The 15626-nt window shown below is 38.6% G+C and overlaps 1 protein-coding gene across 4 annotated transcripts in view; it reads left to right on the top strand.

The window, feature by feature from the left end:
* The window catches only part of NEK11 (NIMA related kinase 11), a 207561-nt gene that overhangs the window by 111614 nt on the left and 80321 nt on the right, over positions 1-15626 (top strand). For all 4 annotated transcript variants that reach the window (XM_090283006.1, XM_090283003.1, XM_090283007.1 and 1 more), the window contains one exon: positions 444-558. In XM_090283006.1, coding sequence (XP_090139132.1) covers positions 444-558 — 115 coding nt within the window. The remainder of the gene's footprint in view (positions 1-443; positions 559-15626) is intronic.

Below are 15626 nucleotides of genomic sequence, written 5' to 3'. Positions count from 1 at the left end.
GATGAGAATTTGGAGGTCATCCAAATCAATACCTCTAATTTTGAGATGAGGAAACTGAGCAGGGCTGGACAAGGGAGAGGTGAAGTAAGTGTGATACCGGGCTGCAAATTTGAAGGAGGCCCTTGTTTTCCGCTGCTGATCGATCCTGCACTTGCATGAGCCTGAAAGTCAGTGTCTCCTTCCCTTTTGCACTCGGGGCATTCTGCTTGCCTCACCCTAGTCGTGGCCTGAAACTGAGGCTGTGGGAGGTTAAAATGGTTTGCCCAGGTTATCCAAGGCAGTTTCTCTTATCCCAAGCTGCCTTCTTGAAATTTGAAAATGTTTAAGGGAGGTTAGGTAGGCTTTTGCTTTCAAACAGACTTCTAAATAAGAATATTGTTTCACTTGTGCAAAGCTACTTACTTTTTTATGTTTCTCATGAATTGTTAATTTCCTTCCACAAGGAATCTGATGACCCTACTTCAGAGAACCTGCCCGAGTCTCAGCTCATTCCTTGCCCGGATCTCGGTGTGTTCGAGTCAAGTGTAGAGGACACCCTAGCTGACCTTGGAGATCATGGTATGAGTTTGCACCAGTATTCAGAAGGGCGCTTTCAGCAGATGCATGGGCTGGTGTGGCTGGTCCTGCCGTAGGCCTGGCTGGTCTCTGAGAGAAGCCCTGGATGTATGTAACCACCTTCCATCAATTTGCCAGAGCTGGGCTGTGACCAGGTTGCAAAGCAGAGAAACCAAGCGGTTACTCTGTCTTCCTATTTTCTTAGTGACACTGAGGTAGAAACTCTCACCGGGTGAAGGACCTCTTCTGTGTGGGTCAAACAATATTGTCATTAACCTGCCTTTGGAGCAGTGCAGGGCTGTGAGTCCTATGAAGCTCTCGCTCTCTCTCTTCTGTAGATGGTTTTCCTGGCCCTCATAGTGTGCAAAGATGTAAAACAATGCCATGCTTTTCAAAAATTACGTTATTTATGTGAACAAGGAATCAGCTCATTATGATTGTTTCTAAATGGATTAATAAACATGTTTTAAATGTTAAAAAAAAAAGAAAGAAATGAAGTCAGGCTTTGAAAAATCAACTATTTGGATGTGTAATCATTGCCAGAAAAAATGTGTTCAGAGCTTTCACCCAATAGGGGAGATGCATCATATCATAATGGTTGAAAACATGAGTTCTGGCATAGAAAAGCTGGCTGTCAGGGAAGCCCCTGGCAACTTAATCTCTCCTTATCCATAAAACAAGAATAACACCTCCTTTAGGGGTTGTTGTGAAAAACAAATGAGACTAGTCAGGTGATGTTCTCTTAGTTCAGTGCCCAGGAGAGTGAGAGACAAAGAAAGCGAAGCAGTTTATGACTCTGAAGGGGGGGGGGGGGGGCAGGGGTGGTATGAAAGTAAGAGCCCTCTCAATCTTGTACCACTCTCTCCGGTGCCTAGGACAAAGTGCCACGATATTGTAGATACTCAATAAATATTTCTTGAATGAGTGGATGAATAAATGAATGAAGGATATGTTAGTCTGGACCTCTGAGAAGCAGGTTCCAAGATGGGACTAAAAGTGCAAAGATATTATTAGGGGAAATGCTCACATGAAAGGAAATAGGAAAAGAACTGCAAAAGCCTGAGGGAACCATCAGACCACGATTCCAGTTTTATTCTAAGTGAAAAGAGGGGAATTTGAAGGTGTGTACTAGTCTGGTTAGGCAAACAAAGGCAGCCAAGGCTTCAGGAAGCGCCTAAGCAAAGTCAGCCATCAGAGGCCCGATTTTGTCACTCTGCTGCACTCTGGCAGTAGCCCTGTGGGGAAGTGTCGCAGCCACTGGGAGGAGCAGCTGCTGGGCCCTTGGCCAGTTATGACCCTCGCAGTTGGAGGTATGTGAGGAGGTGTGTCCTCGTGGCTGCGTCAGGGGATAAGTGCTGGCTCCGGCAGCAGTTGAGTTCTCTTCTCAGAGTGAGAATGAAGGTAGAGAAACTTGGCTCAGCCCAAATTTGCATTTGATGGCTTCCTAATTGAGCTGTTAGAGCTTGTGTGGCCTCCTTCAGCTCGAAGGAAACTGGCACCGGATGCTCTTGAGGTTGGCATTTGCCACCTTTTAAAATGGTGTTGTGGCAGCCATCTGGTAACAGATGTCAGTGACAGACAGATATGTATATCAGATGGATTTGTATCTTAAACTTTTTTTCAGGCACTTCTTTAATATATTAGTTGGTATTTTCCACAGGTAGAATTTGGAAGCATAGAAATATTCCATGAGCTTTTCTTTCTGAGAATATAGAACTGAGAGGCCACTGCATTGCACCTGATATGGATGGCTTATTGCTCTGCAGGGGGCAGGACCCACACTATCTGTAAAGAGGAGCCTCAGAACAAGGTGTTGAATGGGTAGAATAGGATCAAGAAGACTGGGCCCAGCCTCTGGACCCAAGAACCAAAAGTACATACTTATTATTCATTTTATAGATGAGAAGCCAAAGACATTAAGTAATTTGCTCCAGGACCCATTCTGTTTCTGTCAAAGTGTATGCATTTGGAGGTGGTAGGTAGGAGCAATAGATCTGCAAGAAACGCAAGCTTGTCAAGTAATTGAACTTTCATAAGGCAGAGATTCTTTTTGTGTCTCTATGAGAATTATTGTGAGCTGAATTACTCCTGAGACAGCCCTGTCACAAGGCATGAGCTATAAGGAAACACTACTTAGATGTCCATAATAAGCCCTAAGATCCAAAAATACATAGTACTTTTAGTTGGGCCAGTTTCCTTGCAAAATACTTTGAACATTTCCTTTATATACTCTTCTCTGTAAATTTGTGTTATTTTTTAAAGATTTTATTTATTTACATTTTTAGAAAGGTGGGGGGAGAAAGAGAGGGAGAGAAACATCAATGTGTGTTTGCCTCTCTCATGCCGCCAACTGAGGACCTGTCCCACAACACAGGCATGTGCCCTGACTGGGAATTGAACTGGCAACCCTTTGGTTCACAGGTCGGTACTCAGTCCACTGAGTCACACCAACCAGGGCTATAAATTTGTATTTTTAAATTCTGTTTTGTCTTAAGTATTAAATTGAAAAGAAAGACTTAGAACTCTGAAAATGTAACCTTTGGGTAGATGATTGATTAAAAGAATGATGGGCAACTACAAGATTAGTGATCACATAGCTTAATCATGAAATTTCAGAAACATGAGACTTTTAATTTGCTGATGAACCATGAAGTGGTTATTATTTTTCCCATTCTTTTTGGCTTTTAGAAGACTTGATGCCAAACTTTCAGCACCTAGAGAAGTTTTTGTTTGTTTGTTTATTGTCTTGCATATATATGTAAAATAAAATTACACATTCATTTTTTAAGCTCCTACACCAAATGTTTAATCATGTAATATTGAATGGGAAATTTCCCTCTGGGATGTAAGGATTTAGTTGCAGAGAAAAAGGACGTGGTAAGACATTATTTACATTTGATATGCATTTCATTGACTATAGTTTATTTACTCTAGCCAGAGCCACGGATAACTATTATAATCAAGTGAGAAAGCACAACTGGAGCATTAAGGAAATGACCCCTTTAAGTAAGGATTTATATTTAAATCCTCATATGTAACGCTGATGATTTATTGCACATTGTTAATTTTTGCCAGGCACATCGTTGCACTCTAGCCTTATCTCAGCAACTCACAGCTGAGCTTCAGAATAGCGTTCGTGGCAAAGCTGGAAGAGTCTGAGACTCGCGGGCCCTGAGCCCACTCAGAGCACAGCTCTCAACCCAGTTCAGATGCGCAGGTGTCACTGGCATAGGCCTTGGCTGCCTCCTGACACCTGGCCAGCTGTCACCTCTTCATTTTCCTTTCAGCCACTCCTTCAGCAAAAAAGCCCCTTCCCTCTGTTAGGAGAAAACTCTGACCCAAGAGGGTCCCACTTGGCTCGTCCACATGCTCTTTCCAGTTGTGAGCTGCTTTGTGACTTATCTTCCTTTTAAGTGTCCAAAGTGCAAATAAGATGGTTTGAACTCTGTTAGACAGTGGGATGTTTTTATTGTTTTAATTTTAGAAAAGAAAATGTCTGTTGACTGCAATTTCACTTCTGTATACTTACCTTGGAGAAATGAAAGCATGTCTAAAAGGTCCGTACACAAATGTTCTTAGCATTGTTATTCATAGTACCAAAAATTAGAAACCAGTTAAGAGTCAATCAACAGGTCAATGGGTAAACAAACTTATAGTTTACCATGCAATGGAATACTACTTAGCAATGAAAAAAACAAAAACAAATTTTCAGTATATACAACAATATGGGTGGATATCAAGACCATTATGCCAAGTGAAAGAAGCCTCAAACAAAAGAGTTCATAGTGAATGATTCCATTTCTATGAAGTTCTAGAACTGGCAGCACCTACCTACAGTGGTGGAACTGAGGCCAGTGGTTGCCTATGGGTTGTGGTGGTGGGATTGCTCAGCTCCTCTCTTCCGTCTTTACAGTGGGAGGGCTCACATGGCAGGGAGCCATACCATCAGGCCGACAAGGATCTAGTACCCATCAAAGCAACCTGAGCATAAAGGACCAAAGAGTAACAGCCCAGACTCCAACCCCAGCCCAGACAGGGAGGCTGTGGCTCTGCCTGGCTCACTAGCCCTCAGAAAAGAAGACCAAATGCCACTTCTGTATTCTTAGGTGTCCTGCGTCTTCCAGAGCTTTAGATAACTTAAAGACCTGATTTATCAATACAAATTGATGGTAATTTTGTCTATTAATTATCACATATTCCACTGAGTTATTTACTTGACTCTCCTATTTATTTCTGAAGTTACTCCCTAATTTTCTGAGCTCTAGAAGATAATTAGAATAAACCTAATATTCACTGAAGATGCACTGACTCCCTACCTAAGGCACATTTAATAATTTTGAGTGTTACTTCCATATGACAAGCTGGATAGGTGCCTGTAACTGAAATTTAAAAGATAGATGCAGTATAACAGCTGCCCAACCAGCATTTTGCTGTTGTGTCTTAAGCAGGCATAATAGAAATAAGAGGACAGTCAGTCCCCAGAACATCAGTTTTTCATAAAGAAAGTCAACCTGTCTGCTGTGGCTCAGTGGATTGAGCATCAGCCTGCGAGCCAAGTGTCGCTGGTTCGATTCCCAGTCAGGGCACATGAGTAGGTTGCACATCAAGTCCCCAGTTGGGGGCATGAGTGAGAGGTAACCACACAGTGATGTTTCTTTCTCTCCCTCTCTTTCTCCTTTCCCCTCTCTCTAAAAATAAAATAAATAAACAAACAAGTAAATAAATAAATTATTTTTTAAAAAAAGAGAGAGAAAGAAAGTCAGCATCCAGGGAACTCTCAAAATCAGTTTCTTACTTGTGAAAGCCGTGTGTGATTCCACAGTCCATCCCTTAGCTAAATATAAATTATACAATAATTACTAAACTAAGGGCCCTGCTGGTCAGGTAGAAAGCATCTTTAATTGGCCTTGCTTGGCCTATTGTGATTCAGGTTTGGAATTACTCAATTAAACAGAAAGTTAAATAAGCATTAATCATAGTTTTAAAGTAGGATAGAATATAAACTATAATAGACTAAAACCTCATATAATGCATGCTTCAGACAGCATCTTGGACATGCCACAGTATGGTTTTCCTTTAGTTGATGAAATTGTTTTCCAAGCATGAAAGTTTCAGGGCTGTACTCAGGGCCCACGCACTCACCACGTGGAGAGTACCATTATGAGGCCTGAAGGCAGCTAAGCTGCCGTGGAAAACCAGTACAGCTATACTGGATAGTGTCTGCAGCCAGTCAAATAACCATCTCTGATTCATATGCTAATTTGTTGTTGAAATGATTGAAATATTTTGCTTTGGTGTTTAGGGCAGATTTTAATTAAGGTATTTGTGAGAGAGATTTAAATTGGTCCTCTGATCTCTGCAAAGGGGCTTGATGTTTTGCTTTGCAGCAGTGAAGACCACATCAGCACCAGCACCTCCTAGATTCACTTGTCAAACTCTTTTCAAGTTTTTGAAAGCGTATCTCCAGGGAACAAAACAAAACCAAACAAAAACTTTCCAACAAGGAACAGTAGTATCTATCACCTTTTGTCATTCATGACTACCAGCATTTTCCAGGTTTTCTTTTTCTCTTGCTTCTAAAAAAATTCAAACTAGAAAACTAGAAAACTGACAGAAAGATCCAAAACAATTGCCATGTTTCATAGTGATATGTCTATGTATAATGAAGTTGACTTACTCTTAAAAAGTCATTTTTTTCCGCGTCTGTCTGCAGAAAGTGCATCTGTGATGTTGCCAGCATTTGCGGCTCACGAGTTGGGCTCATCTCTGAGGCTGCAGGATTGGCTCTTCATAAATTCACCTTCCTGTGCTAAGCACTGGCGTCCACATGTGAGGATACAGTTTTAGGGGAGTGGAGTGTAACTCTCCACACCCAGCTTCACAGCCAACTGTGATCATCCTTTCCTGCTAATCCCTTCATTTATTTGGGTTTCTCTTTCTGGCTTTTGAATTAACACGGGAGTTTCTTCTTGCTATTATAGGTTATCTGGCTAAGTACATATTTGTAGAGGAGTCTTAGATGCCTGTAATCTTTCCCTGCATTCTGGACCTGGGTATTTTGGGTTGTAGAGATCAATGTGACTTTACCCTTTTTATATCTCAGGTTGATTTTTATTTTGAATCTAGGAAAAAATGAACAAACCCGACTCCTCTCCCCAGCTTAACTCTACGTGGCCTGTTTTCCTGGCTGAAGATAGCCTAGAATTAAATTAACTCCCCCCTTTCCATCTGCGCTGCACCTCCCACAACCCCATTTTAAAATATATTAATTGACAGTTTGTATAAGCAGTTGCTTATGAACCAGTAGTCTGGTTAGTGGCTACCACATCAGACAGCACACTTCTAGAATATTTCATCATCTCAGAAGAGTCCTTTTCAGCAGTACTACTCTAGGAGAAAATCTTCACACTAACTTTTTTTTTTTTATAATTCCACAGGTACTTCCAGTGGGAAATCTGTTTCAATAGTCACTACAATGATTAAATGTCGATCTCACATTTCAACTGTCTAAAAGTAAAACTCACAAAAAAATTAGTTTTCTGCATTTGCTACTTCTCACTTTGGAAGAAGGATTATGTGGTCAGATACTGACAACACGTTTTTATACATGAGGACATGAGGTGCAAAGCGGTAAATACAGAAGAGGTATTGTTGATCTGGGACCCAGCCCCAAGTCCATAACATTTTCAGTTCAGTAAAAGTTATTTTCTCTTAAATAGAAGACAGCTTTCTGCTAAATAGAGAAATGAGGAGAGGTGTTTGTTCGCAGTCCTACCTTTAGATTGTATCAGGTCCCAGCACAACAGTACTGCACTGCCTCAGACTAAACATATGGAAGGTAAAAGCCCCACAGGTCTTTCAGACTTGATCTAGTAACAACTCCCTTCTACCCAGTAAAAGATACAAATGGCACTTAGTGAAAAGCAGTTGATTGTGTTAATCAGTCAGAAGTGTTCAAACCAGCAGATTACACAAGACTAAAGAGGGAATAGAATTTAATTAGAGATGAAGGTCAAGTGAAATGGTTAACAGTCATTGGTGACACCTGTGGAGAAAGTCACCAAAACACCTGAGCTAGTGAGGCTTACACAGGCAGGTAGAGGCCTGATAGTTGAACCAGGGAAGAGCTGGCCTGGACTGCCATTGTGTGTGGGTGAGCTTCTTATGTGTTGTTGGTTAATGGTCTGTGTATTACATAGCCTGGCATATGGAAGTGTGCTTTGTAAGTTTCCATCTCGAAGATGCTTGTGTGGCCTAAATAATGTCTATTTATTTTAGTTCCTATGTGACTGAAATTTTATGTTCTTTATAGTGAGTAAAAAAGTAGTCAGTGGTGTTTCTTTTTCCTGTGAAAGATTTATTTTAATTGACTTTATTTTCTCAAGAGGCTGTTTGCCTCTCAGAGCTTCAGAAGCTGTTGCTTTGTCTGGTCTGTAGAAATCTCTTCAAAACCACTGGGTTTTTTCTTATTTCTAGGCTTCCTTTTAGGAATTCTGGAATTCTCCCTTTTAGAAATTTCCCACTGCTATTATCCTTGTACCTTCATAGGTACCATTATGTCCTTGTTACTTTGTATCCTAATTGATCTTGCTGCCCCTAGGCAATTGCCTTTTACATCCTTCTGCAAAGTTTTCCCTAAACACCACTTTCATCAACGTTAAACTTCCAATAACTCTTCACTGGGTGCCTACTCTGCTGGGCACAGGGAACACAGAATACATTATTAAGTTAAACAGACTTAGTTCTACCCTTATGAGCCTACCATGAACTTTTTCCTTCACCCAGAAGTTTTTAATTACTTCCTGAAGTGGGTTGAATTGTGGTCCCCAAAATATAGGTCCCTTCTAGTGGAATGAATCAAGGAGCCCCTAGTTTCATCAAGACCTGGAGGGTCTACTCTTACAGTAGCCAGGCTGTGATGTTATTTGATTAAAGGTCTTTGCAAATGTATTGAAGTGAGGCTTGTCCGATGAGATCATTCTTGGATTATGATGAGCCCTAAATCTGATGACAAGTCCTTATAAGAACAAAGAAGAGAAAACAGGGACAGAGATACACTGAGAAGACAATGTAAAGACAGAGGCAGAGACTGTAGTGATGTATCTTTAAGCCAAGGAACACCCAGGATGGTCAACAGCCACCAGAATCTAGGAAAGAGGGAAGGAACAGATGCTCCTTTAGAGCCTCCCGAAGTAGCCAGCACTGCTGACGCTTCGATGTCAGACTTCTGACCTCCAGGATTGGGAGAGAATAAATATCTGTTGTTTAAGCCACGAAGTTTGTGGTACTCTGTTGCAGCAGACCTAGGAAACTAATTAATCTTCAAGGGCATGAACCCTTTCATTCAGTTTTCATGTAGTAGTGATCAAGAGATCCGGTTATATAGAGGCTGTCCTGGTTCGAGTTCTAGACTTGCCAATCACTAACTGTATGATTTGAGTCAGATTACGTAAACCCCTGTTCCTCAGCTTCCTCATCTGTAAGATCAGAGCAATAATATGTCATAGCATTGTTATGAGGAATAAATAAAATAACATATAAAGCATTCAGAATGGTTGCTGGAATGCTTAATAATTATAAAAATTGTTTTACTACTACATGGCTAATTTTTGTTGTTGTTCAAGGTTTCCAGAATCTTTCACAGCCAGTCTAGACTGGTGTGTTTTTTTCTCACTCCTCAACTCACACAACACTTTAAGTCTCTCCTCCTCTGTGGTTGTATTTAACTTTCTACATCAGTACATAAATCAATAAATATTTACTGAGGATTTACTAAATTCAAGATATTCTGTGAGTCACTTTGGAAAGAATGTTAATGCCATCAGGGAATGTAGAATCTTAGTAATAATAGGTATGTCTACATTAAAGTGATCACCAATACTTTTTATAGAATTGGTATAATTCCAAAGTATAGAGGGAACTGAAGAGATTATTTCAAGCGGGAATTTTCAGGAGCAAAGTTTAGAGCTTGGCAAGAACTGGGCAGTGCTATGACCAGACCAGCCAAATCGATCCTATAGGAAAGGACTTGAAAGGGGGTACAGAGGATATAAGGTACTCAGTGCTGAGACTTACGGATAAGTTGATCAAGTGAGGTAGACTCATAGGCTCTTTCACCTCCAAAATTTAACATGAATTAGAATTTTTTTTAAAGCAAAATGTCACTAGCAGCAAATAAACAAGGATGGGATATAACCTCATTTGTCCATTCAACTAAAAACTATTGATCAAGCACTTACACGTGCCCAGCATTGTCCTACGCCCTGAGGATTCAGGAGAGAACAAAGGGGACAAAAATCCCTGCCTTCATGGAGCCTACATTCCACTGGGGAGTTGGATAGTAATAAGATATATGTAAAATAGATGGTATGTTGGAAAGTGATGAATACTCAAGAGAAAAAATAATGCAAGAAGGGGGATAAAAAGCTTTAGGCAGGGGTTGAAATTTTAGATGGGTAAAAAAAGTGAGTTTTGAATAAAGACTTGAAGAAAGTTAAGGAGTGAGCCATTAGCTATCTCAGGCAAGAGAGTCCCAAGTGGAGGAAACGTTGAGTGCAAAGCCCGAAGGCAGGAAGGTGCCTGGTGTGTTCAAGGAGCAGCAAGGTCAGTGGACTGGAGTGAGATGAGGAGAGCAGGAGGTGAAGTCAGATCATAGGGACGTGGTCATATAGGACATTGCAGGATATGGGAAAAACTTTTGACTCTTAACTGTGAGCAATTGGGGAGTTTTGGCAGAGGAGTGATAGGAATGGTCGCATATTTTATAGCATTATTATAACTACTGTATTGATAATATGCTGAGGGTAGGAAATCTAGAAGCAAAGAGACCAATTGTCGCAGTATTTCAGGAAAGAAGAGATAGTAGCTTGGACCAGCATGGCAATGGTGAGGTGGGGGTGAGAGATGGTTGAATTCTGGGTATTATTTTGTTGCTATAAACAACAGGATTTCTGACACAATAGAGATAGAATTGAGACTGAAAGAGTGGAATCAAGAATGACACCAAGGATTTTGGCCTGAGCTCTTAAAAGAATGGCCTTGCCACTCCTTGAGACGCGGAGGACTGTGGGAGGGTCATTCTGGAAGACAGTTGTAAAAATGAGAAAATGCAAGGATGAAGCACCTTTAAGCTCTTTCTGATTAAATCTAGCTAATTAAAAAAGAGAGGGGATGGGGTAGGAGATGGGCAGAAAAGGCGAAAGGGATTAAAAGGTACAAATTTCTAGTTATAAAAATAAGTCACAGGGACCTAATGTACCACATAGGGAATATAGTCAATGATACTTTTTACAGTGCTGAAATAATGTTAGACTTGTGATCACTTTGGAAGGTATATAGATATCAAATCACTATGTTGTACACCTGAAACTAATATAATCTTCTAAGTTAATTAGACTTTAAAAAAGAATGAGAAGAGAAGATATGGTAAACAGGATAAACGAAGCATTAGGAGTCAGTAGGCTGATGTCTACAAATGTGAGGTTAAAATGTAACCAAATAAATTCACATACTACTAAATTGTCCTTTGAGTAAGTAGTAAGAGAAGACATTCTTAGGCTTAAAAGTATAACACCCGGGAGGGCCTGTTAGAAATAACTGCTGATAGTTTAAAGGACAAATCAAAATTAAGAACTCAGGAATAAAGAAGCTATGGTAAAAAGCTGGGCAGGTACACTGTATCTCTTAATTCAGGATAAAATTCTAGGATAATTTTAAAGATTAAAATCTGGGAATTATTATTTCAAAACAAAACATAAGTAATATAAAAATTAAGAACCTTAATATAAAAGCAACTATAACTAAAATTCGGAGGTAATGGAAGTCAAGGTAGAAAAAGCCTTACTCTTTTGGCTTTCTTATCAGTAACAGCAGGAAGTCAACCATATTATTTAAAGTGAAACGCTTAGCTAATACAAAGCATAATGACTCCAGCTTCCACACATTTTTCATAATCATTATTTTTATCCTGAAGACATACTTTCATAGCTAATATATTTTATGGTAAAGAAACATCTGAAATTCAGCACTCGATTCCAGTTTTTGATTTCTTAATATCAAGTAAAATTACATTTAATACCTAGAAAAAAATCCTGCATTGCTGTTCTATTGCTTCTGTAACAACTTATCACAAACTTTGTACCTTACCTTACAGTTCTGGAGATCAGAAGTCTGAAATGGGTCTTGCTGGGCTAAAATCAAGGGGTCAGCAGGACAGCATTTCTTCTAGACAATTATGCCAGACCCTCTCAGATACTGCAAGATAATCTCTCTATTTTAAAATTGCTGGGTTAGCAACATTAATTTTCTTTTGCTAAGTAAAGTAACATATTAAAAAATTCCAGGTGGATGGCTTTAGGAAGGCATTATTTTGCGTATCACAAATATTCTTAATATTGATAAAAATGTGACATTTTAAAAGAGGGACAATCTTTTCAGAAAGTGGATATTGACATGCAAAAGAATAAATTTGGACCCTTGTCTTACCTCGTATATAAAATTAACCCAAAATAGATTAAAGAATGAAACAATAGAGCTAAAAATATAAAACTCTTAGAAAAAACATAGGAAAAAGCTTTATGACATTGGATTTGGCAATAATTTCTTGCATATGACACCAAAAGCACAGGCAGCAAAAGAAAAAATAAATAAATTGGAACTTTACCAAAATTTAAAACTTTTCTGCATCAAAAGGACACTATCAACGTAGTAAAATGATAACCCACAATGGGAGTAAATATTTGCAAAGCACATACCTGGGTAAGGGATGATATCCAGGATATATGAAGAACTCTTAAAAATCAACAACAAAACAAAAAACCCAATTTTAAAAAATGGGCAAAGGATTTGAATATTTCTGTCAGGAAATATACAGATAGCTGATAGCACACAAAAAGATGCTCAACATCACCACCCATTGGGAAAATGCAAATAAATATCACAACATACCACTGCACACCTATTAGGATGGCTACTATATTTTAAAAAACAACAAAATAACAAGTCTTGATGAGTATGTGGAGAAACTGGAACACTTGTTCACTGAGGCTGGGACTATAAAATGGTATAGCTGTCGTGGAAGACAGTATGGTGGTTCCTTAGAACGCTAAGCATGGAATTACCCATTATCCAGTATTTTCTCTTCTGATTACCCCAAAGAATAGTAGCTCAAACAGGTATTCTTATACCCGTGTTCATAGCAGCATCATAGACAATGCTCAAAAGGTGGCAACAACCCAAATGTCCCTAAGTAGGTGAGTGGATGTGGTATATCCAGATGTTACAACATGGGTGTGAGCATTGAAGACATGCTAAATGAAGTAAGTCGGACAGAAAAGGACAAAAATTGTATGATTCCATTTATACAATCTACCGAGAGAGTCAAATTCATAGAGCCAGAAAGTAGAATGGTGGTTGCTAGGAGCTGGGAGAAGAGGAGAGTAGGGAGTTTCTGTTTAATAAATATGGGGTATATTTAAAAAGCTCTGGAGATGGATGGTAGTGATAGTTGCACAACATTGTGAATGTACTTCATGCCACTGACTGTACATTTGAAATGGTAAGTTTTATGTATAATTTATCACAATAAAAATATAGTTAAAGCTATAAAGATCATCTGGAATCAGGCGATGTGAGATCTTGAGTAAGTCAGCTTATGAAATAGGAACTTTTCTCACAAGAGAATGGGAAGCAGTGGAAAGGTTTTGAACTTAAGAATGAACATAGCAACCGCCATTTGTAGGCTAGGTACTGTGGAAAACATAGATATACTGTATCAGAAAGTAAAACTGAGAATTTTCAAAAGTTATTGAAAAACAACAGTAATAAACCTATTATATAACAATAAATAGCATATTATTATGAAAATTACTTTTTGTTCTATAAGTGATTATTTCTCTACATATAATTGAAATATACACCAGATTTCTACATAAATTTCTGTTTATATATTCATTTTATTACTGAACTTGATTCCCTCACTAGATTAAAAAATTATGTTATTACTGTAGTATCTCAATATGTTTAAGTATTTGTTAGGACATACCTTTGCATTTATTTGTTTGTTTACTAGTATTTATTTTATTTCTTTAGTTTTATTTTATTTTGTGGTAAGAACACTTACCATTATATCTACCCTCTTACCGAACTTTTCAGTGTACAATATAGCACTGTTGATTATAGGCGCAGTGTTATACAACAGATCTCTTGGTCTCTTATTCATCTTGGGAAACTAAAACTTTTTGCCCGTTGATTAGTAAATCCTTGTGAGCCCCCCACCAGCCTTTGACAATCACCATTTTATTCTTTGATTCTATGAATTTGAGTATTTTAGATACTATATTTTCTTTGTGTGACTGGTTTATTTCATTCAGCATAATGTCCTCAAGGTTCAGCCACATGGCATATTATGAAAATGAACTATATTTTCCAAAATTAAAAAATATTGAGAAGAGTGACATTGTTTTACATTTTTACAATTTAAAAAAATTGGCTTCCTAGAAGACAGTTGGTTTCTCAAATCGGCTTTGCATTTCAGCTGTTATGATATAACATGGAAAACTTCCAGTGCCTGGAAAACTTCACTGTGCACTCATGAGAGGATGAAAGTGAAATAAGCAAGTAACATCCTAGCATTGTTATGAAAGTAGTTTAGATTTAGACTCCCCTGAAAAGCCCTCTGGGGTTCTCAGTGGTCCCTGGACCACTCTTTGAGAACTGTTCCTCCAAGCATGAAATGAGACACTGCTAGAGCTAGCATTAAATATTCCTAGATATCATGAATAATTTATCCATTTGTACTGCCCGTTAAACAATTTTTAATGAAGTGGAAAAAAGGATAATGAAGCAGCAGGAATGCCTTTCGTGGATAGGATGCTATATGGTAAAAATCCTATTCTATATTTGAATTTTATGGGTGTGAAATCATTAATAAGCAGAAATAATGTTGCCTGTGTTATTGTAATGGTCATGAAAATCTGCAGTCTTACTAGATGATACACTTTTATGCTTTAATCGACATCATTTTTCGTGCTAAGTAGGTGGATGCAAGGTCTTAAAATTGAGGGGCCTCCTGTGGGGGCAGTTGTGTGGTGAAGTGTATTCATTTACTTATATGTTTTCCCCCCAAAAGTTTGGGAGTTTCTAAATCAATCACCCAAAGCCCAGCTCCAGCGCTTGCCAGGCACAGCAGTTTTTCATCACTGAGGAATCTCAAATAAGATGCAAATTGTCTGCTAAGTTATTTTGTGAGATTCTTCAACTTTTCAGAAAAATAGTCCTTGGAGAGCTGTAGCATCAGCAAATGTAATCAACTATTTAGAGCAGGTTGACTTTCAGCTTTTATCACCATGGAAATAAAACCTTCAGACACAGGGAAGAATGGTGACAGCAAAATGCTTTTGGCCTGGTGGCGTGGGATTTCAGAGCATGTCTTTATATGGATTGTTCTTTGTCAACATTGATAAATTACACGTATAGCTAGCTCTATTTCAGTTTCTCTAGTTATAGTCTTCAATAAATATATTCCCATTTTCTTTAATTATCTCTTGGGAAGATATAAAATTATCTTTAGTTGAATGGCCTGTGAAAAATTAGGTTCATTTGACAAAGGCACATAATATGCTGATAGAATAAACACAATTTTAGTTTCCTAAGTGAATACACAGCAAAAGCACTGATGGGCCCAGATTTATGTTTCTATATATTCGCCTCTTCCATTGGCAAGATTTATTAGATTCTATTAGTTTCCTAGGGGGCTTTTCAATAGGATCCTCTTAAGTCAGACCCTTCCCTACCCTTCTCTTCCCTTCCTTTCCCTGATTGTTTAAAATAATTATTTTCATTTTATTGAGTGAAGCAACACAGTACTTACATATTTGCATTGTTAAATTGTTACAAATTTATCTTTTCTCTAGTAAAATGTTTTGGTATTTATTATTAGACCATTTTAACTGTGAGTTTTGGTTATGTTTTTTAATTATTGATTATGCTATTACAGTTGTCCTGATATTTCTCTCCTTGTCCCACTCCACCCAGCACCGCCCACTCCCTCAGACAATCCCCACACCATTGTT

Source organism: Furipterus horrens, unplaced genomic scaffold (assembly GCF_987537825.1).
Source record: "Furipterus horrens unplaced genomic scaffold, mFurHor1.1.pri manual_scaffold_7, whole genome shotgun sequence".
Taxonomy (NCBI): Eukaryota; Metazoa; Chordata; class Mammalia; order Chiroptera; family Furipteridae; genus Furipterus; species Furipterus horrens.
Note: the sequence above shows the minus strand (reverse complement) of the source record. Positions and strands in the feature narration are given on the sequence as shown.